Source organism: Arachis hypogaea, chromosome 2 (assembly GCF_003086295.3).
Source record: "Arachis hypogaea cultivar Tifrunner chromosome 2, arahy.Tifrunner.gnm2.J5K5, whole genome shotgun sequence".
Taxonomy (NCBI): domain Eukaryota; kingdom Viridiplantae; phylum Streptophyta; class Magnoliopsida; order Fabales; family Fabaceae; genus Arachis; species Arachis hypogaea.
Genome location: NC_092037.1, coordinates 9,337,511 through 9,364,805, shown reverse-complemented (window position 1 = coordinate 9,364,805; position 27,295 = coordinate 9,337,511). Strand labels below are relative to the sequence as shown.

Here is a 27,295-nt window from a genome sequence, read left to right as displayed (position 1 = left end):
GCAGGGGACAAAGATAAAGAAAAAGTTTTAAAAGACTGTCTGCCACAAGAGAGCAAATGTGGTATTGTTGAGCCTTAGGGCCAAATGTAAAGTGGGGACGCCCACAGCCCCACACGCTGAGAACTATTTTCCAGATGTACGCTTATTGATTTGGAAAGTAACACTATATGCGGCCTAACTGTACGACTTATAAGCACACTGTATGTATCTGGAAAGTCATATCTGGGACTCGTGCCCGGATAATGTCGGGAGTGGGTAGGCAACCGACACATGAGCTCATAGCCTGCGTTAGAAATAGACATGCATCATCCTTGTTGTACATTTACTTTTTATGTGATACTATAAAATCATTTGTGATTGTCTTCTTGTGTTTGTGCATTCCTTAGTAGTAGTGTTCTGAATTGTTGTGACTCTTATATATATCTGGCTGTGAATTAGTTGAACTGTAATAATCCTGACTAAACTAACTATCCCCAACCCTACTAAGAACCCTCCAGTTCTTACCCCTTCTTTTCTTTCCCATTAGATGTGTTCGAGATTTCCTCCTCTGACGACAGTTGATGCTGGAGAGCTGAATATGAGACCTTTTGGGAGTTTTTGCGATAGCCTAGTTTTTGTGTTTAGTCTCTCACTTTTGGTTAGACTCATTGAGAGAGTAAAATGTATATAATTGACTAGGCTAGTTTTCGGGCGCCAACTTAGGGACTTCTTATATGGACCAGGACCAACCAGATGTGAAGGGTTGTATGCTAACTTAAAACTCGTATGACAATACATGTATATATATGTAAATAGTATGTATGATGTATATTATTTCTGTCTCTGATATTTGTATTATTTTATTGTACTTATTGAATTATATATTTTAAATTTTTAAAAATTTGATTCGCGTGCTAATACAATTATAGGCTTAATAATAAATATTTAATTAGTTATTAGATGAATAAGTTGATGACACTTAATTTTTAGTATGATCATGACTACTAAAAATTGGAAGGTTAACGTTAATATGTTTGAGAGAGTTTAGTGTTTGATATTTGGTTGTCTTCTCTTAGCTAAGCCATTTAGATAGTGTTGTTTTAAAAAACTATTATCCAAGTTTTAGCTTTAATATTGGGAGTTACTATATTTTGCCTGTGATTCAAGTTGGAAATAGATTTTTATGGTATTTTGTATGTATTTGTTGCTTATTTTTCTCGAAGTAAAATGGAGAGTCTTGAATCAATTATAAAAAAAAATTAGAAAAAAAGTAAAACAAAATAAATATTATATTGTTTAAATTAAAAAAAAAATATAGGCGCAAAAACTATATTTTACATTTTTTTATTAATTTAAAATTATGATATCATGCTCTAATAATTATATTGAAATAGATTACTGAAATATTAATCATCTTTATACTCATAGCTAATACATCAGATCTTATCTAACAATCACATTTTTTTAAAAATAAAAAATATACATCGTTATTACAGAAGCACATTTTATGCAACTATGCAAGAAAGGGATACATGTTAAATTTTTATTGAAATATAGGGTCAACTTTATGCATGAAAACGATCTTATGTAAAAATATATCTACGTACCATTCTCAGCTTTATTTTCAGAGCATTTTCTTTTTACGACTTCAATATAAATCACAGTTTTTCAATGGTATCAAATTATTACAAGGGTATTCTAATATAAGCACAAATATTTATTGGATGTGTAACATTTATATAAATTATTAGATTTTATTAGATGAAAATTAAAGGCTAATATAAAAGAAGAGTATTGATGGACTCTAATAAATATCGAATATCTTAATATATAAATAAATATTTTAAATGATAATACTTTAATACACAATACTTTAAATGGCAACAAAATCTTTTATTCTTAAATAATTAAATAAAAAATTTATAAATACAAAAATATGAATATTCTTTATTCAATATAATTATTTATTATGTAAAATTTTTTTATAATATTAAAAAATTATATTAAAATAAAATTTTAAACGATAACATAAAAATATAAGATAAATAAAATTTTATTTTATATTACTTGACAAATAATTAAATTATTATATTTAAAATTTATTAACTAACTAATTTTGTTAAATATATTATTATATAATATACCAATAAGTTATAACTCAAACACAGTCTCTCTGTACTTATCTAAGAGGTCGCGAATTTAAGTCTCCCTATCTTTGGTAAAAAAAAATTATTATATAATATAATTTTTTATCAAAATATTTCAAAAATATAATTTATTTAAAATATTATATATAATACATGAAAGTATTAACCTTTTTATTTTTTCAATTTAAAAAAAATAGAATAAATAATATAATTTTAAATGCACGCCTATCACATTATATATTTACTTATATTAGTAAGACCTAAACTAATCAAAATTACGTAATTAAAAATATAAAACATAAAAAATTATTATGTAAAATTAATTACTATGAAAATTATTTTATAATATTAAAAAATTATATTAAAATAATATTGTAAACTACAACATTAAAATATAAAATAATCATATTTTATTTTAGGGTAAAGTATATTTTTTGTCCCTGAAGTTTGACAAAAGTTTCAAAAATACCCCTAAGTTTTATTTTGTTTCAATTTTGTCCCAAAATTTTTTTATTTGCATCAAATATACCCCTGACAACTAATTTTTCAAAAAATTTAAGACCAAGTCAACAATAATTTCATAAGAACAATCCTCGATACAAGCAAATCAAGCATAATTTTCATGCATTATTGTTAGATTTGTCTTAAATTTTTTTGAAAATTTAGTCGTTGAGGGTATATTTGATGCAAATCGAAAACTTTTGGGACAAAATTGAAACAAAATAAAACTTAGGGGTATTTTTGAAACTTTTGCCAAACTTTAGGAACAAAAAGTATACCTTACCCTTTATTTTATATTACTTGATAAATAATTATATTATTATATTCAATACTTATTAACTTGTAAGGTCCCACATCGATTGGGGAGGGGAACGAAATATACCTTATAAGGGTGTGAATACATCTCCCTAACATGACGCGTTTTGACGAGTGAGTGTGGGGGGACTTCAACTATCATCCCTATTGTCAAAGACAAAACTGTGAGGCCGGTTTGGACTATTACATAACTAACTATTTTTGTTAAAAATATTATTATACAATATAATTTTTTTATTAAATATTTGTCAAAATATAGTTTATTTAAAATATTATATATAATACATGAAAATATTTTTTTAATTTTTTTAAGAAAAACTGAATAAATAATATATATCAACTACGTATATGTATTATATGTGTGTATATAATAGTGATTGATATAAGATTGGTATATATTCTTTTATTCTTTAGACTTTCTAATATATATGCTACCTCATGACTCTCTCCTCTAATCTTTCTTATTCATATTTATTTTGTATGGTAATATTAAGTAGATAATAATTTAATTTTTTTAAATTTAACATTTATAGTTTTATATATATAATATTTAAAAGTATATATTTATAATAAAATATTTTTTATTTTTATTATTTCCAAGTATTTTTTATTATTTTAGTAAAGTTTTTTATTCTCTAACTCTACCATGCTTTTATATAAACCTAGTCGATTTATATGTTTTTTATTTAATTATTTAAAAAGAAAAGATTTTGTTGTCATTTAAAGTATTGTGTATTAAAGTATTATTATTTAAAATATTTATTTATGTATTAGGATATTTTGTATTTATTAGAGTCCATTAATACTCTTTTTCTATACTAGCCTTTAATTTTTATTTAATAAAATCTAATAATCTATATAAATGACATATCTAATAAACACATAATTATTGTGCTCATTTTAGACATACCCACAATTCACTATCATGCATAAAAATAAACTAGTGTTCTCAATAAATTATAAAGCATACACACCTTATATCTTGTATAAAATACAAGATATAATTTTATTGATAAAACACACTTAGTTTATAGCCATGCCACTTAAAAGGCAATCACACACTTCTTCCTGCATAGTGATACAGGGAACTTATTCATATCATGCACACCACACCACACTACTCAAATAGAAATGAATATTTGTTGCCATGATGGGATCCACTTATATCCTCTTAATTGCTGCAATTGGTGTCCCATAGAACCTTAAAAATAAAAGTTCATAAAACAATTGTGTTAGATATTGGTTGAAGTTAAAAAAATTATAGGTCGAAAAAAACGAACTCTTCAAAATTTGAGTTGAATGATTGTTACCATGTTACCCAAACTTATTAGAGTAAAACTTTCCTGTAGCAAAAAGAAATATGTAACTGCATCATTTTATTTATTTTCTCAAAATAAAATAAAAAACTTACCAGCCATCCTTATTAATTTGTCCATTGCTCCTTGATTAGACTACTAGTTTTGCAAGGCTAACTGGTAAGTGGTAACAAATGCATTGAAAATAAGCTTCCCTTAGCAAGTAACAAATTTCCTGCAAGAATTTATATACAAGAGCTAGTTAACTCAAGTTACATTAACTATACCATTCTTTAATTTATTAAATTCTCACAAAGGACAAGAATTGGATAATAAAATAGCAATATCAAAAATTAATATAACCGAATATGGAGGGAGCAAATCAAATGAAATTCCAAACAAAAACTTTTTCCATTGTTTTGGTGCATTGCGTAACATGAAAAGTAAAAGATGATGCAAATTTAGCAGATAGATAGAGGAACTAACCTACATGTTAAATTATAATTATACTAATTAACTCATCAATGCTGCGAGGATCGTTTCTCAAATTGTTGACTGACTGCAGCATTTAGATTATCTATCGAGCAACTCACTCCATCTATCTCCACCATCTCTAATTCAGGTGCTTCCACGTCACCGTGTGAGAAAGTTTTCATGATCTTGCATTGAGTGATCTCAATGTACAAGTATGCTTGGAATTTCAGAGTTGACTTTCCCGTGAAAAAGCTTCCAAGTTTTGGGGATTCACTTAGAGACAGATTCCAGAGGTCTGAGAATGTGAGCTCACGTGGCTCGTCTGCCTCTGCTAATACTACTGTTTTCAATGACTCACATTTGGAAATCTGCATATTCCCCAATTTATGCAAGCTTTTGGCAGTTGAGAATGTGAACATGTACTCCAATCTGTTGCATTTAGTAACCTCGACATCCTTCAGAGATGGAAAATTCAAAGTTGATGAGTTTTCGGTGAAAAGACTTTCAAGTTTTGGCAATTCACTAAGAGTCAGATATGCCAAGTCTGAGAATGTGAGATCTGCTTGTGATTTGTCCCCTTTTTGTGTTGCCAAAACTACTGTTTCCAACGACTCACATTTGGAAATCTCCATCTTAAACAAATGTTGCAAGTTTTTGGCAGTTGAGAATGTGAACAAATACTCCAATCTGTTGCATTCAGTAACCTCGACTTCCTTCAGAGATGGAAAATTCAAAGTTGAGTTTCCTTTGTAGAAGCTCTCAAGTTTTGGTATCTGGTTAAGAGATAGTTTCTCAAGCTTTTCGAATTTGATGACATCATGATCATCATCATGTGGTTGATAATCCACCATTAAACTTTCGAGTGCTTCACAGTTGGATATGCACAACTCTTTAAGTTGAACAAGACATTTGGCGGTTGAAGAAGTGAACAAATACTTCAAAGATGCACAACCCTCAACTTTCAGGGATGTGAGATTAGAGGAGGCCACCCAGGTGTGCTGTAACCCAATGGATTCAAGCTTGTGCAGATTCCTCAATTCCAATTCTCGAACAAGCAGCTGTGAATGAATAATCTCAGGCTTTTTTGAGGGGAATATATTTTTGAAAACACTGTCGACCACCACAAGCATTTGAATATTGGGAAGTGGCACCTTCTTTGGGAAGAAATTAAAAGCAGAGGCGGCATCTGAGTCATGAATATCATTAAAGCCCTGCAATCTCAGATATTTTATGTTTTCGGGGTCCAAATAAAGCATCATCACACCTTCCATGTCTATTGACAGTCGGTCTAAGTCTAAGTGAGGGGTAACAACCTGCTCCATCGGATTCAAAGTTAATAAGAAGGACAACACATGGCCATAATGACATGTGAACATAATTTAGCTTCTCCATTTTTTAATTGCTGCAAAATGCGTACAGTATTCCAAATAAAATGAAATAAATGAAGCACGCAGAAGCTTGTAAGTTAAACGTGTTAAAAATCTACTTTTCTTGATGATGAAGAAAACATCAATTGTTTTGGAAAAAAATGTGATTTTACTCGATCAATATAGCTTTTGTTATAAATAAAAAAAGATTTCAAATGACAATTGAATTTAAAAATATTTTAAATAAAAAAGATCAATTTGTTCAACAGTAAATAACAAATTTAATAAAGACTTTGGCACTTTCTTTTTAGTTATGAAAAGGTATTATTGTGATAAAGTCTATTACAAAATAGTTGAATGTTTTTTTAAATAAAATATTAATTCACTATTTTCAGTTTCTTTGTTTGAATTTTATAGATACTCTTAATTCAATCCTAAACTCAAAATAAGAATAAATTCTTTTGAGTTCATTGCCAAACTAGAATTTATTGCAGATAATTTCAAAAATATTATTTGACATTATACTTGAAACATACAAATAAATTCTTTTTAAATTGACTCTTAGATATGCATACAAGCTATTACCACATATACAAGCAAGAGATCAAAAATGGCAAAAGCAGCTCGTATTTTCTAATGGTGGGTAGCTTCTCATATTAGACACATGCATTTAGCTCATTATGAATGATTTAAAAGACTTGGATTGGTGCGCGAGAGATATATTAAATTTTTAACAAACTAAATAAGAATGAGGTGCTTATTGTGATAAATAAAATGTAGTTTCCTCAAAAGTACATATTCTACGGAGAAATAAGCATATCATATATAAACCTAACAAGATTAGAAAGTTACGAATATTTTTAAGGCAGGAGTTTTCGTACCTTTGCAGTGGAATCTGTTGCAAATTTACAATGAGAAATATCCAACTCTCTTAACTCCGGCAAATTTAGAATTTCCATTCCAGCATAAATGTATGTAAGATTTGGCAAATTGTGCAGAGTCAATGAAGTTAGCTTAGGAAACATAGCAAGCTCCTTATTTGTTTCTTTATTGTCTGCTTCATCTTTTGTAACAATTTCAACCAATTCCTCACAGTTTTTTACATCTATCTTTTTCATGTTAGACATGGGCAATGATGCTGGCAACAAGCTTGTGAGGCTTTTACATCCATTCACAACCACTTCCTCCAGACATAGAAAGCTGAGACTACTTCCTTTAGGATCCTTGTTCCAAATATGGCTTAGAGTTGGCAGATGCTCCAAAGTCAATTTCTTCAAAGGAATATCTATTATTGTATCTTTGACTTCAAATATGGTCTCAACAGAAGAATTGCATCCCCGCACCTCCAACTCTTGTAATTGACTGAGGAAGGGAAGTAAATGAGAAGGTAGTATTGCGGTTGTAAATAATTCATCACACCCTTCCACCACCAGACTTTCCCAATTGAAACCAGCGGAAAAGGCCTCAGCTGGGATATGCACTTTATCAAGCCATATATCTTTCAGCGCCGGGTGATGTCCAAAAACAACATCTTTCTGAGTTTTGTTATGTCAGGAAAATAGATATAATAAAAAAGATTAATTAGAACTTTAAACATTTCAAATTTTTTATAAAAAAAATAACAATAATGGTGAATATAATTAATTACAGAAAAAATAATAAATAGAATCTGATCTTTTTAATTGGAAAGATCATTATCAAATTTTAATGGGTAACATATAAATTCCTTTGCCAATAGTTTAAAATTGGTATAAAAAAAAAATCTATGTATCACTTATTTATAAAGGTTTAGATAAATAGATATGGTTAGCATAATTCATTTTCTAATTATTTATTTGTCACTTACCACTATATTCAAATTAAATATTTTATAAATAGATATTTGAAATTTTATATTTACCCACATTGATCATTTTGTCAAAATTATTTTAACCAATTATATTTCTTTTGGCCCGACCATAAAACAGCTAACGAAAAAATAATATATTGCCAATTTTCATTTTATTTCTAAAATTTATATCAATATATAATAAAAGGATATATGATCAATTTCTTAACTGGTGAATTTTGTACTAAGATCTTAGCATGTTTAACCTAATTTTAAGAGACATTTATAGCCACTTATGTTAATTTATATTATAAAAAAGCAGTACGAACATATATATAAAAAAATAGTTGTAAATTCGTAATAGAATAAATCAAATGCAATATTAAAAACATATAAAAATTTATCTTCGTCGATTTTAAAAAATTATACTCGATGCATCCTTTTTATATATTACTCTAAATAAATGCATTTATTGATTAATAAAAATATAACTGATGATAATTTAATGGCGTTTAGAAAAATGAGAGTGATATCATGAAAAAAAATTTGAAGTGGTGAAAAAAAAAAGAAATAAATAGATTATAAGCAGATACGTCATATATTTATTTTAATATACTTGTACAAAAATAAAAAATAAAAAACATATATTAGCCTAGAAAGTTAAAAGTAAGTAGAGTAGATATTATGGAACAAAAATTTAAAGAAAAATAATTATCTAAAAAAAACATAAAAATGAATATAATCTAATAATGCTTAAAATATTTTTCTATTAATATGGATCCAAATTGAAAATTTGTTAAAGGTATTTTCATCATACATCACCTGTTAATAATTATAGTATTTTAGTTGCATTATTCTATTTTTTATTCTGGTATCCAACACCTCAAATTAAAAATGTTTATATATTTCTTTTATATTGAAAAATAATACTTTTTTTAGTTGAATATTTGAGATATGCTATCAAAAAATATTGTTGAGTAATATGATATAGAAGAGTGATGTTAGGTTATTAGGAAATCTAAACTCAATCTAAAAAAATTACTAAATAACATTTAATTAGTAAAAGAAAGAAAGAAAGTAGTTGAGTAATTCTAAATGAACTTATTAATGAAGAATTTAGTTATATATTAGGATAGAAAAATGAGAATGAAAAATGGTATGAAACAAAATAAAAGAAAGAAAAAGTTAAAGTAATTAATAATAAAGTAACAATAGAATATGTATATACACTTATATACTATAATGTAATCTGATCTCTTTGTTTTACGATAATTTCAAAACAAAAGGAATGCATATTGATATTAAATCTTACTAACGTTTAAAATTATATTATTAAATAAAAGTACTCTTAAATAATTGAATATACAAAATATTATATTTTATTCTTTATTTCTAAATCTTTCTCACAATATATTTTTATAAATATTAAATTTTATTGGAAAATTTTATTCAATGGCATATCACAAAAATATCAAATATTCATTCACTAAACAAAAAAATTAGTAAATCTTAAATTTGGTTGAAGAGTTTCTTTTTATGCCACTTACCACCTTCTTTTATTTTGGTAATTTCACACCTCAACCTTTCCCTTACTATCCTCATTTCCTCATGTTTCTCTTTTTATTTATATTTAAAATTTTTATTTTATTAATAAATTTCTTTGACATCACCTACCTACCTCACCCATTTCACTATCTTGTATAGGCCTTTTTTATATTTTACATTAGATAAATTTATAAGTAATAGATATATAATAGATTAACTAGGATTAAGTTAAATTAGTTGAGCGTGGTAAATAATTCTAACTAAATTTATATTGTATATAAACAAAGTGACTTTTATTAAGACAAATATTAAAATTAGTTTGAAAGTCATTATTCAAAGAAAACATATTTTATTTTTAACCTATTATTTATTTATATGTGTTATAATTTTTTAATTAATTTACATTTAACATACATTGAGAAATAGGAATAGCCATACAAACTTATATAGTGGCGCCAAGTCATACTTAATTATATTATATGTGTACAAAACATTTAGCTAGGAAAGATAACATCATGAAAAGTAATAATTTTCTATAGACAAAATGAAAATGGAAAATTAGTGCAAAACATAGATTGTTTAACATCACAATATAGTCGTATAAGATTGTCTTACGGATTAAAAAAGAAAACCATATGCATATGTTTTTTAAAAAGTTATATATCTTTGTCCTATTATTGTTGTTGTTGTTGTTGTTGAAGCAATGGTTATTGGCTAGACTTGGAAAGAAAACAAAACTTTGATGGAAATAAATTCAAAAGTTTTTACCTGTTGTAGAAACTGGCATACAATAGCTACATTTAGATCATGGAGGAACAATCTTTCAGCTTCAGAAAAGGAGTAAAATACTTGAAATAATGGTAGTTTCACATGAGAAAAAATTTTCATGTCGGAGCAGTCTAGTATGTCCAGCCGAATCAAAGAGGGGAACTGCAGTGTGGCATTCCCTGAATAAAAGCATTCCAGGCTTCCCAAATCAGCAAGAGTTATCCTGTGTAGGTGCTTAAATTCAATAATGTCTTCCGTCCCACTTTCTTGTTGCACTATTTCTTTCAATGAGTTACACCATTCAACTTTCAACTCCTCAAGGTGTATTAGCATTTTTACTGCTGAGGATGTCAATAAACATTCCAATCCATTACAGTCCTTTATATGCAATTCTTTCAGATTGGAGTATGAATGTAATTCTAATACTGTTATCAATTTATGACATTCATAAACCTCCAATAGCCGCAGCTTTAACAAGTACTCTAGCCCACTAATGGAGTTCAGCTCAGATAGTGACCTCAACTTCAATTCTTTCAAGTGAAGCATCCTCTCACCCGCTTCTTTGGGAATATTCATGGTTTTGCAATTGTTCCTATATATTTGAAGGATCTCTAATTTAGGAAGCATCTTGTCAGCAAGTATCTCAAATGGTGAAGTAGAGTTCTCTCCATCATCATTGTAACAAGAGAAAGAATAAAGTTCATTTAAATACAACTTCTCCACCTTGGAAACACCGTCCTATTAATGAATTAAGGCAACGCAACTGATAAGAAATAAAATATATAAGAGAAGAAAAATGTATATAAACCCCATGCACTTGCTTACTACCTCTGGATATTTTTGTAGTTGCTTCGGATACAGCTCCAGCTGCTTTAACTCGGGGCACTCCAGACTCAATCTTCCAGAGTCTAAGTCTCTTAGTTGTGGCAAGTCAAATAGCCTCAGTGTGGTTAAACACGGAAACACAAACTTTTGTGATCCTTCCACTACTTTCTCTTGATCTTTTCCAACAATTTCTTGCAACTCAGCACAATCGCTTACATCGAGTTCCTCGAGCTTTTTAAGATCTCTGGCCAGGACAGTAGGAAACACACTTGTCAGTTTATCACACTTAATGATAGTGACCTGCTGCAGATTTTGAAAGCCTAGAAGGATTTCTCGTTTGTCATGTTGCCACACACTCTTCAGACTTGTAAGATAATTTAAAGTTAGCTTCTTCAGTTGGAATGATGATTCCCAGCTCTTAGTGTCATCCATCTCAAAAATGCTTTCTATTGTATTGCACCACTCCACTTGAAGTTCTTGTAAGCTCTTCAAACAACAGAGGACATTTGACGGAATTGCGTGCGTATTAGATGCATCCCAGGCATATAGCGTCAGAGTTTTTAAACCGGAAAACCAATCTTTTCGGGGACCTTCTTTATTTCGCCAGATTGGTTCAAGATCTTTATCATAATCGGAAACCCATAGCTCTCATGCCTTCAAAAAATTTCTGTGAATAATGCAAAATTAGTTATCACAATTATAATTTATTTCATGCAAAAAAGGCATGACTATATAAGTGCAACCAACCACTAACAAAAAATGCAACTGGAAAATTTTACTAAAACCAAAAAAAAAAAAATTGAAGTATACTTGTTACATTATTGGAATATTTTATTTAATAATGAACTGCGTAAATAAAAGTGTTAATTAAAAAGGTCTTGTCCAGATAATTCAAACAAATTCATGTTCGAATAAAATAAAATAAATTACAGAATAAAATAAAATAAAATATTGTTTATGTCTTGATTATTAATTAAATGAAAAAATGAAAAGGGAACCGCTAATCAAAAGAAAAATAAAATTTTATAAAAGATTTACCTTATTTTCAAATATGTATCTTATTGTAGATCCTATATTGTCTTCGAGCCAGCACCATCTCTTTTTCTCTTTGTGATGCACATAATATATCTTTTGCAAATTTGGCCCACAGTCCACTTCATTTGCAGAGAAAACTTCCATTTTGAGGCATGCACTCACAATAAAATTCTGCAGTGATGGGAATTTAAAGGCACAATTGATGGAGCTGCAGAAACTATGAAGGCTCTCCAATGACACAAGCTCAAGAGTTGTCAATTGTTTGAAAATGATGGGAACATCTGTGCCTACATTTTCTTTTTCTTCCTGTCCTTCTTGTGTTTTCTCTGAAACAATTTCCTCTAAATATCCACAATTGATTACCTTCATGGTTTTGAGTTGACCCAAGCTTTTGGCAGTTGATGTTGACATCACATATTTTAAATACCGACAGCCAACCACTTCTAGAATTGTCAAGTGAGCGAGAGACACAGACGAAGGTGCTATGGTGTGCAAATTATAACAACCGATTATAACCAATGACTCTATCTTTTGAAGAACTGCATCTTGTTCAAAGCAAATCTTCTTAAGATCATACATGTTTGTTAATGTCAAGCTTTTCAACTTTGGCACAACCCCAATACCGGGCCTTCTTATTGCATCAGGCTTCAATTCTTCAAAGTCACAATCATTCAAGCATAAGCTCTTGAGGTTAGGGTTGCAATGAAGGAAACAATATATAATATCAGAATTGTTCAGTCGAGACAACTGAAGCTCTTCTAAGCTATCCCTTCTGTAGTCATACTCCATTGATGACCCCACTACATGTCGTGATTCAATGTGCATGGACTTTAACTTGTTATTGATTACCTATATCAAATAAATAATGAAAACCAATAATTATATATAGTAAGAATCTAAATATGTGGAAATATATTTATATATAACATTGCCACATTGACTGTTCTATTTTAATTAATTTGTTTATTTTTCTTATCCCATAAATTTTCTTCCATTTTTCTACTAGCAAGCTAGAATCTATTGAGAGTTAAAAGACTTGGTAGTATTACCTCCTTTACTTTTACTTCTCCAGTTTTAGACTTTTCTGGAAAAAGAACACTCTTTGTTTTTGCATGCGATGGGATTTCTTCAAATGGTTCCAACAAGTCACAATGTTGAATAGATAGATCATTCAATGCTGGACAACTTAATTCATAAGCTCCCGATGAATAAAAACTCTTGAATTTTGATAGTTTCGAAAGCTTGACACTAGTCAATTTAGGCAAGTTGAATTTAACAGGACCACTTTTGTCGATAACATCATCTTCTCCCTTCTTGCCTACTATTTTCCTCAATATAGGGAAGTTGAATTTAACAGGACCACTTTTGTCGATGACAACATCTTCTCCCTTGTTGTCCACTATTTCTCTGAGTTGAGAGCAATCTGAAACCACAAGGCTTTCAAGACTTTCCATATTTATTTCAGTAGTCTTGACTATAGAAACTGAAAATATGTTTTCCAACCTTCCACAATGATACACCCATATCTTTTGCAATTTGAGATCACTCCATTTTACTTCTTTCTTCCATTTGAATACATTTTCCAGTTTTGGGAGTGTTTCTAAATGAATATCTTGCAACTTGATGTTATGCATAACATCTTGTTTTCTATTATCATCATCACATGGACCAATTCATCACATTTCTCAATGATCAGAGTGTGTAGTTTGCCAAAAGATTTTTCATGAGTTTCAGAATTTCATATTTTGCACAAACTCTTTATGTTACTCAGTTTGACAGTCTTCAAATTTGGAAAAATTGCATTCTGCTTTTGGTTCACAATAGCAAGCTAATTGAATTAGCAATTATGCTAAATACATTTACTACATTCAAAGTGCAAACAACTCATTTGAAATTCTTTTTTCCTTTCAAAAATTCTATCAAAACTGTAGCTAAATGAGTCATTCACCGAAGGGTCTAGAAATTAATGTGTTATATGGATATATGAATGTAAATAAGTAATTAGTAATTTAGGAAGATAAAAAACGAAGTCAGAATTTATTTTATTTATTATTTATTAATTATTTTCTAACTGATTTTAGTTAATTTTTTTATTAAATATTTTTAATATGTAATATTTGAATGTTCATGAATGAAATTAGGAGTGTGAACGGATGAGGAGCGTACAACTAAAATCTAGGAATGATCAAACCATAATTATCATAACTGCTAATCGATCCGGTCATATAACTCGGCCCACATTAATTTCCATTACTACTCACCTCTCACCCACAACAAGAGCAACTAATTTTTTTTACTTTCAAAAAAATATCAACCAAGGCCGATAAAGAGATAGAGCGGAGGCAAACGCAGGGCTGTCGAGAGAGGAGGAAGAGACAGGCAGAGGCGAGCGCAAAATAGGAAGGTGATAAATAGAATTTTCAAATTTAATACAAAGATACAAATTTAAAGAATAAGTGACTTATAGTCTGACCCTAGCATAGTTAAAATTAAACATTAGCTTTGATCAAATTTGGTTATTCAAATCTGCAGCGTAGTTAATAACCAAAATTAAAAAATCAACCAATAAAAAAGTAACATGTTTGGAGCGATAGATTACATGGTAATTAATAAATAGATTAAAAGCAAACTATAATTTGTTCTAAAAGTCAGTTTGAATTGACTTTTGAAAAAAATATTTTTTTAGTATTTTAAAAGAGATATTTTTTTAACCGACAAAAATAATTTTACATTTTAATTGATTTTTTTAAAAAAAATTTAAATATTAAAAATATCTTTTATTTTTACTTTTTTAAAAATAAGATATTATTAGTTTTTTTTTCTAATAAAAGTACTATTTTTTTAAAGACGTACCTAAAATAAATTTTAAATTAAATAAAAGTATTTTATATTTTAAAAAAATATTTTTTTATTCCAAAAAGTCAATCCAAACTAGCATGCAAGCTGGCACTTAATAAAATTTTTCACGAAGAACTAATTAATAAGACAAATGTAACATATTGTTAGCAAATTACGTACCTTATTGTTCATTTTAGTCTCTCCACCTTGAACTTGAGGAAAGATGTATCTCATCTTACATTCACTGACAGAAAGGCTTTGAAGATTCTCCAAATGTCTGGCGATAGAAAATGACCATAAGCATTCTAAATTCCAACAGTCATTCACGTCCAAGTGTATTAAATTTTGAAAGGGAGAAATGCTTTGGTTTTTATTATTCCATGTTTGGTCACTCCATATGTGGTTGATTTGGAGCACAGACAACTCCATTCTCTCTAGCTTCGGAACTTCAATCTGTCAACCAATATAAAAAGTTAACTATTAAAGAAATTGAATTCGATTTTCTTAAATTATTTTCCTCCCTTGGAGACAAAACAAGTCAAAGTGCACTAGATAATCTAATCTAGAAAGAAGTTATGAACATACCTTGTGATGGAACAGTGATCTGGTATCTCCATCTGATGCAACAGGGTCGAACCCAGTAAACATGGATAAAGATTGTAGTGTCAAAGAACGTAGTTTAGAGAACTTAGGAAGAGTCTCTTTTTCATTATTTGTTTCCATGTCAACAATCTTCTCCAAAGAGTAACATTCAGAAATTTCAATTGTTTCAAGAGCAGCTAGTTGTTGGACCATAGAAAATAAGAAAACATTTTTCATCCGACCACAGAGCCTGATCTTAATAATTTTCAACTCAGCAAATGAATCTTTTGAGAGTGATTGACAGCAGCATATTTGATTCATTTTCTTGAGCTTGTAGAGATGCAATGACTCCAGTTTAGGAAAAATCCTCTCAGGATACCCCCTTTTCTTTGGACTGATGAGACATTGAATACTATGATTTCTTGCAATGGATAAATGCTTCAGAGATGGAAATCCTTTCAAATTCAGTTCATAAAAAACATCCTGGACACTGTTGAACTTTTCCAGCAACAAAATTTCCACTCTTTCAAACAGCATTTTGATTGCATCATGGGAATGAATGTAGTAACCGACAAAAAAATAAAAGAAAAGGGGGGGGGGAGAGCACGTGGGGGGCACATGCCCCCACTTAAACATTTCTTTTCTCTTCTCCGTGCCCCCCTCCTTCGACACTCCCCTTCTTTCTTTCATTTCTTCTTTTTATTTCTTCCTAACAACAACACTAAAAAAATCCTCTCTTCTCTTCCTTTCTCAACTACAATTCTTCATCTCTTCTCCTTGCATCAACCACCCTATATCATCAAACTCACCTTTATCATCTTGCTTTTTTTTCTTCTCTACTCTACCTCTGTTTATTCAAAATCTTATTTTCTCAAAACCTCCAAATCATGTGATTTCAACTTAATGAGTGAAGGAACCATTCAATCCTTGAGTTCCAATTATTATTGAGGCTTCAAGGTAACTCTTTGACTCAATAATTAGCCATATTCCCAATTTTTGTCATCTATATATTTATGGGTATGTATAAATCCGAATTAGGGTTATTAGGATTAGAAAATTTGGGACTTTTGTCAAGGTGAGTAAGATTATGTTAATTGACAATAGTAGTAGCTCACAAATATCATTATTGTCATATTTCTAGAGTTGTAGAATTATTGGACATCATTTGGTAGCTCGTTGACGCGCTCAGAGTTGCTTCCGGTTCTTTGGAATCAAGTTGTGAGTGGATATTATATCTATAATTGTTTTTAAATATATTATTATCAATATCTATGTTGAATCATTAATTTTGGAGTTTGAAAATATTTTATTATTGTGATTTCTGAATTTTTGAAAATAAATATTGATTTGTGAAACTTACAATTTTATAAAAATACACACGAGACGATATTTATATATTTTGTAAAGTATAAATGTTTTCTTATTTGACCTTATGTAAATTTTAGTATGCAATCCTATATATATTGATTTGCTATGGAATTTAGTAGTATGTTATAAGCACTAGAGATTTTTATAAGTGATTTGGTTTGGATTGGTTTGGGAGACTCTGACTAGAAAACCGTAGTTAACGGCAGTTATGACGTTAACCTAGATGCATCTGGCTCAGACCTCAGCTAGCAGGGGCGTTGCTAGCCTAACGTGTAGGCCACACGTTGGATCTGTTATACCGTACGGGCACACTAGAGAAAGGGCTATCCTTAGAGGTGGAGCCGCCCTAGATGTGTAATATTTGATTTGATTTGACTTCTGGAATGAGAACTCCCATTTCAGTTCATCCGCTTAACTATTTATCTAATGTTTGTATAATTAATTAATATGAATTCCTCATCTCCGTAAAGAAATATAATTTTCAAGGTAAACTCTGTATTGTCTCGTGTGGGTTATAGATGTAATGTTTGCTCACTGAGTTGCAAAACTCACCCTATTATATTCCCATGTTTTTCAGATATAGAAGCCATTCCAGGTTCCATCCACCTGCCCCTCAGTAGATCTTAGTCATTTTGGTGAGCCCTTCTTCCTTCCAAGGGCTAAGTATTATGTAATGGAACCTTTGCTCAAAATTTAGATTATGTCAATGCTCCATATGTCACAGGCAGGATCTTCGTGTGGGTTATGTTATTTTGAATCTTGAACTATTTAGGTAGTGATTACGATTTGGTTATGTAAGACTTATGGTTTTAACTATATACTCTAGCTATCAACTGGATATATATATATATATATATATATATATATATATATATGATGCGTATTTTGGATATATTTGGTTGTGGATATGGTTGGAATATGTTGTTGTCTTTGGAAATGGATGTTTATTTTTGATATAGGGAGTTAATACTTATGTTGTTAAGGTCCTAGAAACAGAGGAGGTTTTGTCCGTTTTTCTGAAAAATTTGGTCGTTTGGCTTGCTGAGGGACTTGTCCCTTGAGCGCCAGTCATGGCTGGATTCGGGCCATGACAATGAACGTCAAAGCTGCCATCCTCTTGATATACTGCCAAGCATCTGGACAATTCATACTTCTTTGGAATCTGGAAATCAGGATCTGAATATCCTCTATTTGAAGACCCAATGATAATCTTGTAGCTATACAGCTTGTCAAAGAAGAAATTATTGGGCAAAGAAGAAGCATTTGGAATTTGTAGGTCTAGATTTGTTAATTGGTTCAGATTTCCTAACACAGATAGACTAGCATTTTCACTCTGCTTGCCATCATCAACCTCGCTTTGAAAGGGAATGTTTCTCATATACAACTCTTCTAATCTAGTCAAATTTGACATTACATCATGTGGAATCACTCTAAGCTTGTAACAGTTACTTATGTCAAAGATTTGTAGATTAGATAAATGGCTTAGTTCATGAGGCAAACTTTTGACATCAGATCCTGAAAAGCTAAGAATTCTTAAATTTTTCAACTCTCCTATGATCTCTAATTTCTCACCTAGAATGCATTGCTCCAAACAAAGCATCCTGAGCTTTGTGAGGCATTTAATTGATGAAGGCAACGATGAAAGATTGACACCAGTCAAAATCAACACACTAAGTTCTTTCATTTCTTGAAAGAAACTGTCTGATATTTTTAAAGATGGGTCATTATTTTCAATATGAAAGATGCTAAGTTTAGGACATTTTATGCTCTCGGGAAATCTCCCAATGAAATCACATCTTTTTAAGGAAATAACATTGCAGCTTTCAAGTTCATCCATGCCTGGCCATTTATTTAGTTTTCCTTCAGTCATCATGAATGTGTGCCTCTCGGTAGATGATATTGACAAAGCTGCATTGCGAACAAGATTTTGCATTGTGAAATGATGACTTGAATAACTGTCCGACAACAAACCTGAGTCTTTTAGCTTGGCAAGTAGCATTTGTACTCTGTCTCTGGCTTCCCACACTGAGTAGACGCCTTGAAGAAAACCCAAACCGATGCAATATCTCACCAAATCCGCAACCAATGCGTCATGATCCATACGGGCACAAAGCAAGAATGTAAGCTTGAGCTCCTCATTTTCTAGAATCTCATAACTCAACTTTGTTGAATACTCAGGTGCTGCATTTGGATTTTCCACCGCAAGCTTTTCAAGTTTTACAAGGGTATCCTTCCAAACCAAGGGATTCAGCTGATTTTTCAATGCCCTTGCAGTTGTAACTATTGACATAGGCAAACCGTTACACTTCTTGGCTATTTCAGTTGCCAATGTTTCAAGTTCAGAATTTTTGGCGCCTACTCCAACCATGCTCTTGAACAATTTCTCTGCCTCCATGACATTTAAGACATTTATAGAAAAAATAGAAGTTGCTTTCACATCCATTTCAGTCAATACTTGTCTCAACTCAGAAATCAATAAAATCTTGTACCCCCAGTTGTGCTCTTTTAACTTACTAGAGCCGTCGATGAAGGAGGTTTTTGCTTTCATCATCTTCTTATCAGCAGCACCAGGTATCCCAATTCGCTCATTATCCTCCAATTCAGGATTTTGGTTGTGAACCACAATGGCAGAAGATTCTTCTTTTGTTTGTAGCGGAATTCCCAAAGCATTCAGATCCAGTTTGGCATACAGATCATCCAGGATTATAAGGATGTTATCCTTCTCATTCTTCAGCCTCTCTTGAATGCTAGTTGCTCTTGCTTCCTCACTTTCATCTTCCAACTTCATTCCTAGCATCTCAGCAATTTGGCCTTGAATCTTCTTTGTATCAGGACGTTTTGTCACGTTCACCATGATCACCATATCGAACAACTTGTCAATTTCCTGAGCTTGTTTGGCAGCCTTTATCACCAAACTGGTCTTCCCAATACCAGCTGGCCCGTAAACACCAACCAATCTTGAATTCGAGTCTTCTAGCGATGCCATAATCTTTTTCATCGTTGTCCTTCTCGACTTAAATTCCATCTACATATGATGCACAAGTACAAATTCAATGAGTATTAATTATGATACATACGACTCTATATTTGAAATATGAACGTGTCTGCATATCATAGAAATGAAACTGCTACTCACATAATCAGAATCAGAAAATGTAACACCCATGAATCCAGAGGATGGCCATTGTTGTTGTTGTTGCTGCTGCTGCTGCCAGTAAGATATATTATCCTGCTTTTCTTTTTGTAGCTCCATGACTAACTCTTTGATTTCTTCTGCCCTCTTGCTACAGAGATACCTTTTCTTTAGATTTATGACAACGTGTTTACTGTGTTCATCTTTCAACTTGCCATATTCGGAGATTATTTCATCTACTTGACGCAGCCATGCTTTAACATGATATACTTCTCTCCCATAAAGCCCTTCGTCCTCCTCGGCTTTATCATGGACCTTTTTTCCATCCTCCTTGAGCTCCTCCACAGCTTTTCCTAGTTTCTTAACTTTCTTATGGCAGTTCAGTGCGTAGTCCACCCGATTCCTTACATGCTTCTTCCACACATTTTTGAGTTTCTCAAATGCGAAGTCGGAGACACGTTGTTGCAAGAAATCAGGTAAAGGAATTGGATTAGCCATGCTCTATTTTATCCTTGTCTTAGCTTGTTGTCCTACATGGCTACATCTTCTTTCTGCTCTGCATGCATACCCGTGTAAATTAACAAGAAACGTGTATGAAATGTGAAATGAAAAGCAATTGACATCTTCTCAAAAAAGTTTTCTTGGAAGCTATTATAACAAGCAATTTGATTGAAAAATCTCTACTAGAAGATTTTTTTTTTTCAATTGAAAATCACAACATTATTAGTCTTTCGTTTTGTTTTTCTGTATAATGTAACATCATCGATCGGTATTTGAAGATAAAAGATAAAATTGTGGATAAAAATTAATTAAATTAAAACATAGTTTGCATTAAAATAATTACTATTATTAGGACTTTTGGATCATAAAAGATAAAATTGTGGATAAAAATTAATTAAATTAAAACATAGTTTGCATTAAAATAATTACTATTATTAGGACTTTTGGATCATGTACTACATGTCTAAGACCATATATACTGTGTGGTTTCAGTTTTTATTTTTATTTTTATTTTGTCCACAATATTTGTGATTTTATTTAACAGTATTTTTAATATTTAATTTTATTTAATTTTATCCCTAACGTTTTTAATTTTGTGTTGAAATTACTTATGAATATTAACTGTATCTAAAACATTACAAAATTGAAAACATCCAAAGACAGTCTTGACACAAATTGAAAATATTAGAGAGAAAATTGAATGAATAAAAAATTTTAGGGACAAAATTGAATAAAATTAAATATAAGAGTATGTTTGAAAAAAAATTACAAATGTTAACAACTAATATTATGAATTTTTTCAATTTATAGAAGAATATTTAGTTAACTCTAACATTTTTTACACTAGAAATGATCTAATTACATAATTAAAAATAATGTATAGATCCAATTATAAAAATATATATAAGAACCTAATTGTAAATTTGATGAAACTATAAAGATTAATAGAGTAATTAAACCTATTTATTAGAGAGGTAGAAGTGTATTTGGAGTTAAAAGGGAAAATGTGGTGGTATTTGGATTATGGAAAAAGCTTCGTCTTCTTCATGTTTTATAACGAACATCTCTCACCAAGTTAAGCTTGATTGGGGGTAATAGGGAGTGATTATCCAATACGAGTCCTATTCCGGCTATTGGCAGAGCTTTGGCACTATCTGTGTACTATAAGAAAAACATTGAGTATTGTCGAATTTACTGTTGAATTTGGCTATAAATTTGTAATCGTCAAATATTATAGTCAGAATTGATGTTTCAATGGTAAGATCGACGCAACGGTAATATTTGGTGGAAAAAAAAATTATAGTGCACCCCATTACCATCGGATTTACCAGCGGGTAAATCCGACAAAAACCTTATTTAGTGAAACGTTACGTTTTGGGCACATGGGAAAATGTTAATGTTACTGTCAAATTTTTCCGACGGTAATGTGCCCTAAATGATAGCGTGAACCTTTGTTTCCCTCATTTCAAATTTCCTTCTCTCTCTCTATCTACATCTCCACCCTCTTCTCTCTCATCACAGCCTCCGCCGTCGCCGCCAGTTCTCTACCCCCCTCTCGTCACCGCTGCTGTCACTCCACCGTTCTCGGGGATCCAGAACCTCAGCTCAATGCTCTCTCCACCGCGAAATCAAGCCTCCACCACCGTGACGTCCACCACTCTCTCCACCGAGGTGCACTTCGGCGTGCCATCTCCACCACCGTAACCTCCACCTCCACCGTTGCTTTGAGGTTGGTTTTAGAATTTTGTTAATTTTCAATTTAATCTTCTTTGTCTTAAATTCATTATAGTTTAATTAGATTTTAATTTTTCATTCATAATTTGATTTAGTTAAACTACTTTTTGCTGATAGATTGATTTAGAGTAAGATTATAATTTTTAATTTTTATTAGGATTTCTCTTACTTCATAGGTAATTAAGCATGCTATTGTGATTCTTGGATTTGTAGTCTGAATTTGTTGAGACTTTGTAATTTAGTTTGATTAATTTAGATTAGATTCAATACATTAGGTTTTGAATTATTCAAGTGTTTGAAATTTACTAATTTTGTTATTTCTTGCATTGATGACTGTTTTGCTGAGATATTGTTGCTGAGATTATTTGCTAATTGTTTAATTTCGTTTAGGTTTGGTTAGAATTTCAATTTCAATTTTGAATCAGTTTCAAAGTTAGTTCAGGATTAGTTTTCTAATCTTAGTTGATTTAGGTTGATTAAGTTATGTTAGATTCAATACATTAGATTTTGAATTGTCCAAGTGTTTGGAATTCATTAATTTTGTTATTTCCTGCGTGTATGACTGTTTTGTTGAGAAATTGTTGCTGAGATTGTTTGCTAATTATTTAATTTCAGTTTTAGGTTAGATTTAGTTAGAATTTCAATTTCAATTTTGAATCAGTTTCAAAGTTAGTTCAGGATTAGTTTTCTAATCTTAGTTGATTTAGGTTGATTAAGTTATGTTAGATTCAATACATTATATTTTGAATTGTCCAAGTGTTTGGAATTCATTAATTTTGTTATTTCTGCGTTTATGACTGTTTTGTTGAGAAATTGTTGCTGAGATTGTTTGCTAACTGTTCAATTTTATTTCTCTTGTTCTTGCTGTAAATTGTTGTTTGAGCTAAATTATTGTAGTAGAGTTATTAGTCGTAGTGATACTTATATAAAAGTAGATTTAAATATCGAAAAAAGAAAATTTTATTTTTTGCATTTAAATCCCCCTTTTCAACAAGTTTCATCCTTGCCCAAGCAATGAACCAAACGTAATAAACTACGACTAGATTCAGAGACAAACTACCCATAATGTGTTTCAAACATACCTTTGTATAGTTTGATTAAGATGATCCTAAGTAATAATTTCTTATTTCACCACGATCACAGTTCTGGCCAGGATAAGAAGCAGCTAAGCAATAGGCTGAAAAAAAATATTAATTTGTAAGATAATAATATGAACAATGGTGGATGGAAAATGAATGCAAGAGAACGAAATAAATAGATTACAAGGAACATATGATTTTTATTTTAGTATGAGACAGCCTCCTAATAATCATTCAACTATATTTAAATCTGCATGTTGTGCGGAATTAAAATTAATTAATTTTATACATAAAAAATTATTTAAAAAATCTTAAAAATTAATATTAAATTTAAATAAAATTCTAAAAATATTATACATTCTAGTGTTTGAAAAAATTCATCATCTAATATATATATATATATATATACTTAAATATTATATAGTACAAGATTAAAACTATTAGATATAATGTAAATATTAATATAATATTTTAATAATTAAAAATAATATTCATCAATTATGACATCATACCTTTTTAACATTATTATTATAATTAAATAATATTAAAAGATATAAATTATTAAAAAGATAATATATAAATGACAAAGACAATATTTAATTGATAAATAAAATTAGATAATAAATAACAAAATAAAACTTAAAAACATTATAAGAATTCCATACATTATAGTGTTTTAGGAGTTCATCACTCAATATATAGTGAAAAATTTATTTAGCAAACTAAAATAACGAACCGTGGTCATCAACTAAATTTTTCAAATACTCGCATAAAACATTAGTAATGATAGAAGAAAAAAAGATTGAAAGACATAAGATTATGTGAGAGGAAATAAAATATGTGTAAAATAAATGTTGATTTATATAGTAAATATGAATATAAGTGAGAATAAAAAAAGAGAAAGAAGTAAATTTTATTAACCAATTTATATCTATTAAAAAAATAATATTATTATTAAAGATATAAAATAAAGAGTAAAAAGATAAGACTATAAACATTACCTAATAATAAGAAGATTAAAAAATAGTAATATGATGATAGAAAAACTATAAAATGGCAATTTCGTTAAAATGTTTATGTGACAATATTAAAAATTATCTAATATGTCAAGTGTTCATTGTGTCATTATATATTTAATTTTTTTTATACATTTTAAATAAATTAATAAATAGACAGATAGACAAATAGATTTTTATAAAATGAAATTTATTCTTCAAATAGAATATGCGATAATAGAATTTAGACTATTGTTATGATTTTTTTTTTTTTGCTTTTTTGTTGAATTAAATAATAAATAATTTAATTAATATGTGAAATTATGAGATTAATGCTAAATTGATTCTATAAATGCTATTCTTTATAGTAGTATAAATGTAGGCCTAAAATAGATATTTTTTTTTCTATATTATTGCTATAGATGACATAGTAATTTTATATGAAATATAAAAGTTTATATGTCATTCATTCACTATAATATTATTTTGAGCTCTCTTTTAATCTGTTATAATAAATATAGATTAGTGGAGCCTATTTTTCATAATTACAATCTAAGTATAAAATAAATAATGAATTATTATAAATGTTTTTGAAAAACATATTAATTAAATGTGTTCAAGGAATATTTAATAATTTTTTCTTTGTTATTTTCTTAATTTTTAAACAAATAAAAAATTTAAATGAATTTAATATTTTAAAAACCTTAGACAATTAAAATATCTTTTATGTAAAAGTTAAAGATATATTTAAGAATGAACATGAGTTAGAAAGATATATTGTTTTTCTTTTCACTGGCTATCATCAAATCATTCTATCTATTTTTAAAAAAAAATAAATTAATAAATAGTAGTTAACTCAAGTAATTTTTATTGATACGTCAATATTGGTGAAAATCAAATAAATCTTACTTCACATATCGTAAATAAGGGAATAAAAAACACTATAACTATATAATAACATATATCACTATTAAAAATTAACTCATTATAGACAAATTTATCAACAGATATTCTTATTTTTATTGACGAATTTTTTATTAATTATTGACAAATTTGTCAATGGATTTCATCCATCAATAAAAATCTTATCAATAATTTTTTGTTCGTTGATTTTTTTCCTCAAAAAATTACTGACAATTTTTTCTAAAATTAGAATTAAGAGGTTGACAAAACCATTAAATTATCCTTGGATTTTCTGCCTATAATTTTTCCCTTGAAATAAGTACGTATCAGTAATAAAAGAAAAAAAAGTTAATTACTATTGACACAACAAAGTATATATTCATTTCTTTTGTATAAATTTTACGAATTAAATTATTTTTATTTTTGTACTTTATATTTTATAAGAGGGAGCTGAGATGGCAATAGCACATATGTGATTTTCAACACATCATCAATTCAACTACTTGCTGTGCAAATCTGCAAACAAAAGGCATGAACTATATATGTATAGTACTTGTATTTCTAAATCATCATCATCAGACATATAGAGAGGCAAAAAAATTAAATAGTACAAGTAATACAAAATCAAGTTTTCTACTAGCCATTTAGTGTTTAGAAGCAAACATAACAAGGATAACAAGAAGTGAGTACGGGGAAGAGGACAAGTTAATTATATTATTATCGGACCTGGAAAATCTAAGGTTTGGTTCAGCTTTATTGTGCTTCCTCGATCTCCTTCCTTAGTTCTTTTCAGTTTAGATTTATTTTTCCCCCCGCTAATTCCTTCCTCCCTAAATTTTTGGTATCCTTTGGGTCTTATGTATACCAACATCTCATAAATTCTTTGCTTTGCTTCAGACACATATAATAATTTACCCTTTAGGCTTTTTTCTTTATTCCTTCCCTTATTGATTCGCTTCTTTTTTGTTTGAGTAAACATGCCTCAATGCATATTAGCCACATTCTTTGCTTCAGAGACCAACTCTACTTTGGATGCTATGAATCTATTATTGCCACTCTTTCATTAAGTTTCCCAAACAAAACAATTTCATGTCTTTGCCTTTTGCTTTTCCTTTCCTTCTTTTCCTTTTTTTTTTCAAAAAAAAAAAGAAGAAAATTCTTACACTACTGACTCTATATCACCTCATCAACATTTCTGCTTTTTTTTTAATTACTATTTGAACTATTAACGTCTCTATTTGAACATATTAAGAAATCAATTATCCAGAGAGTATTTGAACTCAAGCTAAATAAGAACTGGGATGTACAATTTGCTTTAATTCAACCATTATTCCAAATCCAACCATGATTCATAGAATATCCAAACTAGATAAAAATTTTATTCAAAATCACATAAACACTACAATCTCTGGGATTATTACAATATCTTTTAATAATTTATAAAATTAATTGTGATCTCTTTTCTTTTTTGTAGAAGTTACTAATAAAACTCATAATTTCTAAAAAGAAGAAACTATGTAAAGACTTCGTACTTAAAACACAATCAAGACAGTATTTAAAAGATTTGAGCTCAACCTAGTTTTCCTGCTTAATTATATATTCTGTGCTTGTGATGAAGGCATTAAGGTTGGCGTGGTTGTTTATTTGTTTCGGGAGCAACATATATAGGTTGCTCAAGATGATGCACATGGTATGATATTATTATGCTCGTTTAATTCATCCTTTTTACATGCGTGATTTTATTTATTTATTTTTTAGACTAGAGACCTTTTAAATTATATTGTATTAGTTTTTGTCATATCGTATCCTAATATTTATTTGATTTTTAGTGAATAAGATAACAATATAATTCATATAAAAACTATTATGTATCATATTGTATTTATATACAAATATATATATTATTTAAATTTTTTTTAATATTATTTTATATTCTAATATATATTTTATACGAATAATTGATTTCATTGCTTAATTTTGATATATATTTAATACAGTTGAATTCATATATAATATATAAAGAACTATAAATACGATAAAATTACCATTCAAAATAAGTCAAATAGTTCCCTAATAAATCTAA

The 27,295-nt window shown here is 29.4% G+C and overlaps 2 protein-coding genes and 1 long non-coding RNA gene across 4 annotated transcripts; 1 reads left to right on the top strand and 2 right to left on the bottom strand.

The window, feature by feature from the left end:
• Positions 1–4,758: 4,758 nt before the first annotated feature.
• On the bottom strand, positions 4,759–16,036 carry LOC140176548 (uncharacterized). The gene is made up of 8 exons (XM_072208073.1): positions 15,503–16,036; positions 15,339–15,370; positions 13,129–13,726; positions 12,083–12,928; positions 11,048–11,530; positions 10,220–10,957; positions 6,960–7,613; positions 4,759–6,024 (listed from the first exon to the last, which is right to left on the bottom strand). Exons 1-8 carry the CDS (start codon positions 16,034–16,036, stop codon positions 4,759–4,761), a joined length of 5,151 nt encoding a protein of 1,716 aa, XP_072064174.1.
• Positions 16,037–16,107: 71 nt separating this feature from the next.
• LOC112736711 (uncharacterized) lies at positions 16,108–17,759 on the top strand. The gene is made up of 3 exons (XR_003168819.3): positions 16,108–16,456; positions 16,641–16,717; positions 17,445–17,759. It is a non-coding gene; the product is annotated as an uncharacterized lncRNA (long non-coding RNA).
• Positions 17,760–17,837: 78 nt separating this feature from the next.
• Positions 17,838–26,088, bottom strand: LOC112736699 (disease resistance protein At4g27190). Of its 2 annotated transcripts, none has more exons than XM_025786261.3 (4): positions 25,939–26,088; positions 23,318–23,412; positions 20,004–20,556; positions 17,838–19,892 (listed from the first exon to the last, which is right to left on the bottom strand). In XM_025786261.3, exons 3-4 carry the CDS (start codon positions 20,496–20,498, stop codon positions 17,838–17,840), a joined length of 2,550 nt encoding a protein of 849 aa, XP_025642046.1. In that variant the 5' UTR covers positions 20,499–20,556; positions 23,318–23,412; positions 25,939–26,088. The 2 variants fall into 2 exon arrangements, with proteins under 2 accessions (XP_025642046.1, XP_072070715.1); XM_072214614.1 differs by having other exon boundaries at positions 20,004–20,551; positions 25,939–26,064.
• Between the last annotated feature and the right edge of the window lie 1,207 nt (positions 26,089–27,295).

Coding starts and splice junctions, on each gene's coding strand:
- LOC140176548 (XM_072208073.1), bottom strand. CDS start 16,036: ATGCTGTTTGAAAGAGTGGAAATTTTGTTGCTGGAAAAGTTCAACAGT. Junction 12,929..13,128: donor GAGAAGTAAAAGTAAAGGAG/GTAATACTACCA, acceptor TATTTGATATAG/GTAATCAATAACAAGTTAAA. Junction 7,614..10,219: donor TATGCCAGTTTCTACAACAG/GTAAAAACTTTT, acceptor AACAAAACTCAG/AAAGATGTTGTTTTTGGACA.
- LOC112736699 (XM_025786261.3), bottom strand. CDS start 20,498: ATGGCTAATCCAATTCCTTTACCTGATTTCTTGCAACAACGTGTCTCC. Junction 19,893..20,003: donor CATTTTCTGATTCTGATTAT/GTGAGTAGCAGT, acceptor CATCATATGTAG/ATGGAATTTAAGTCGAGAAG.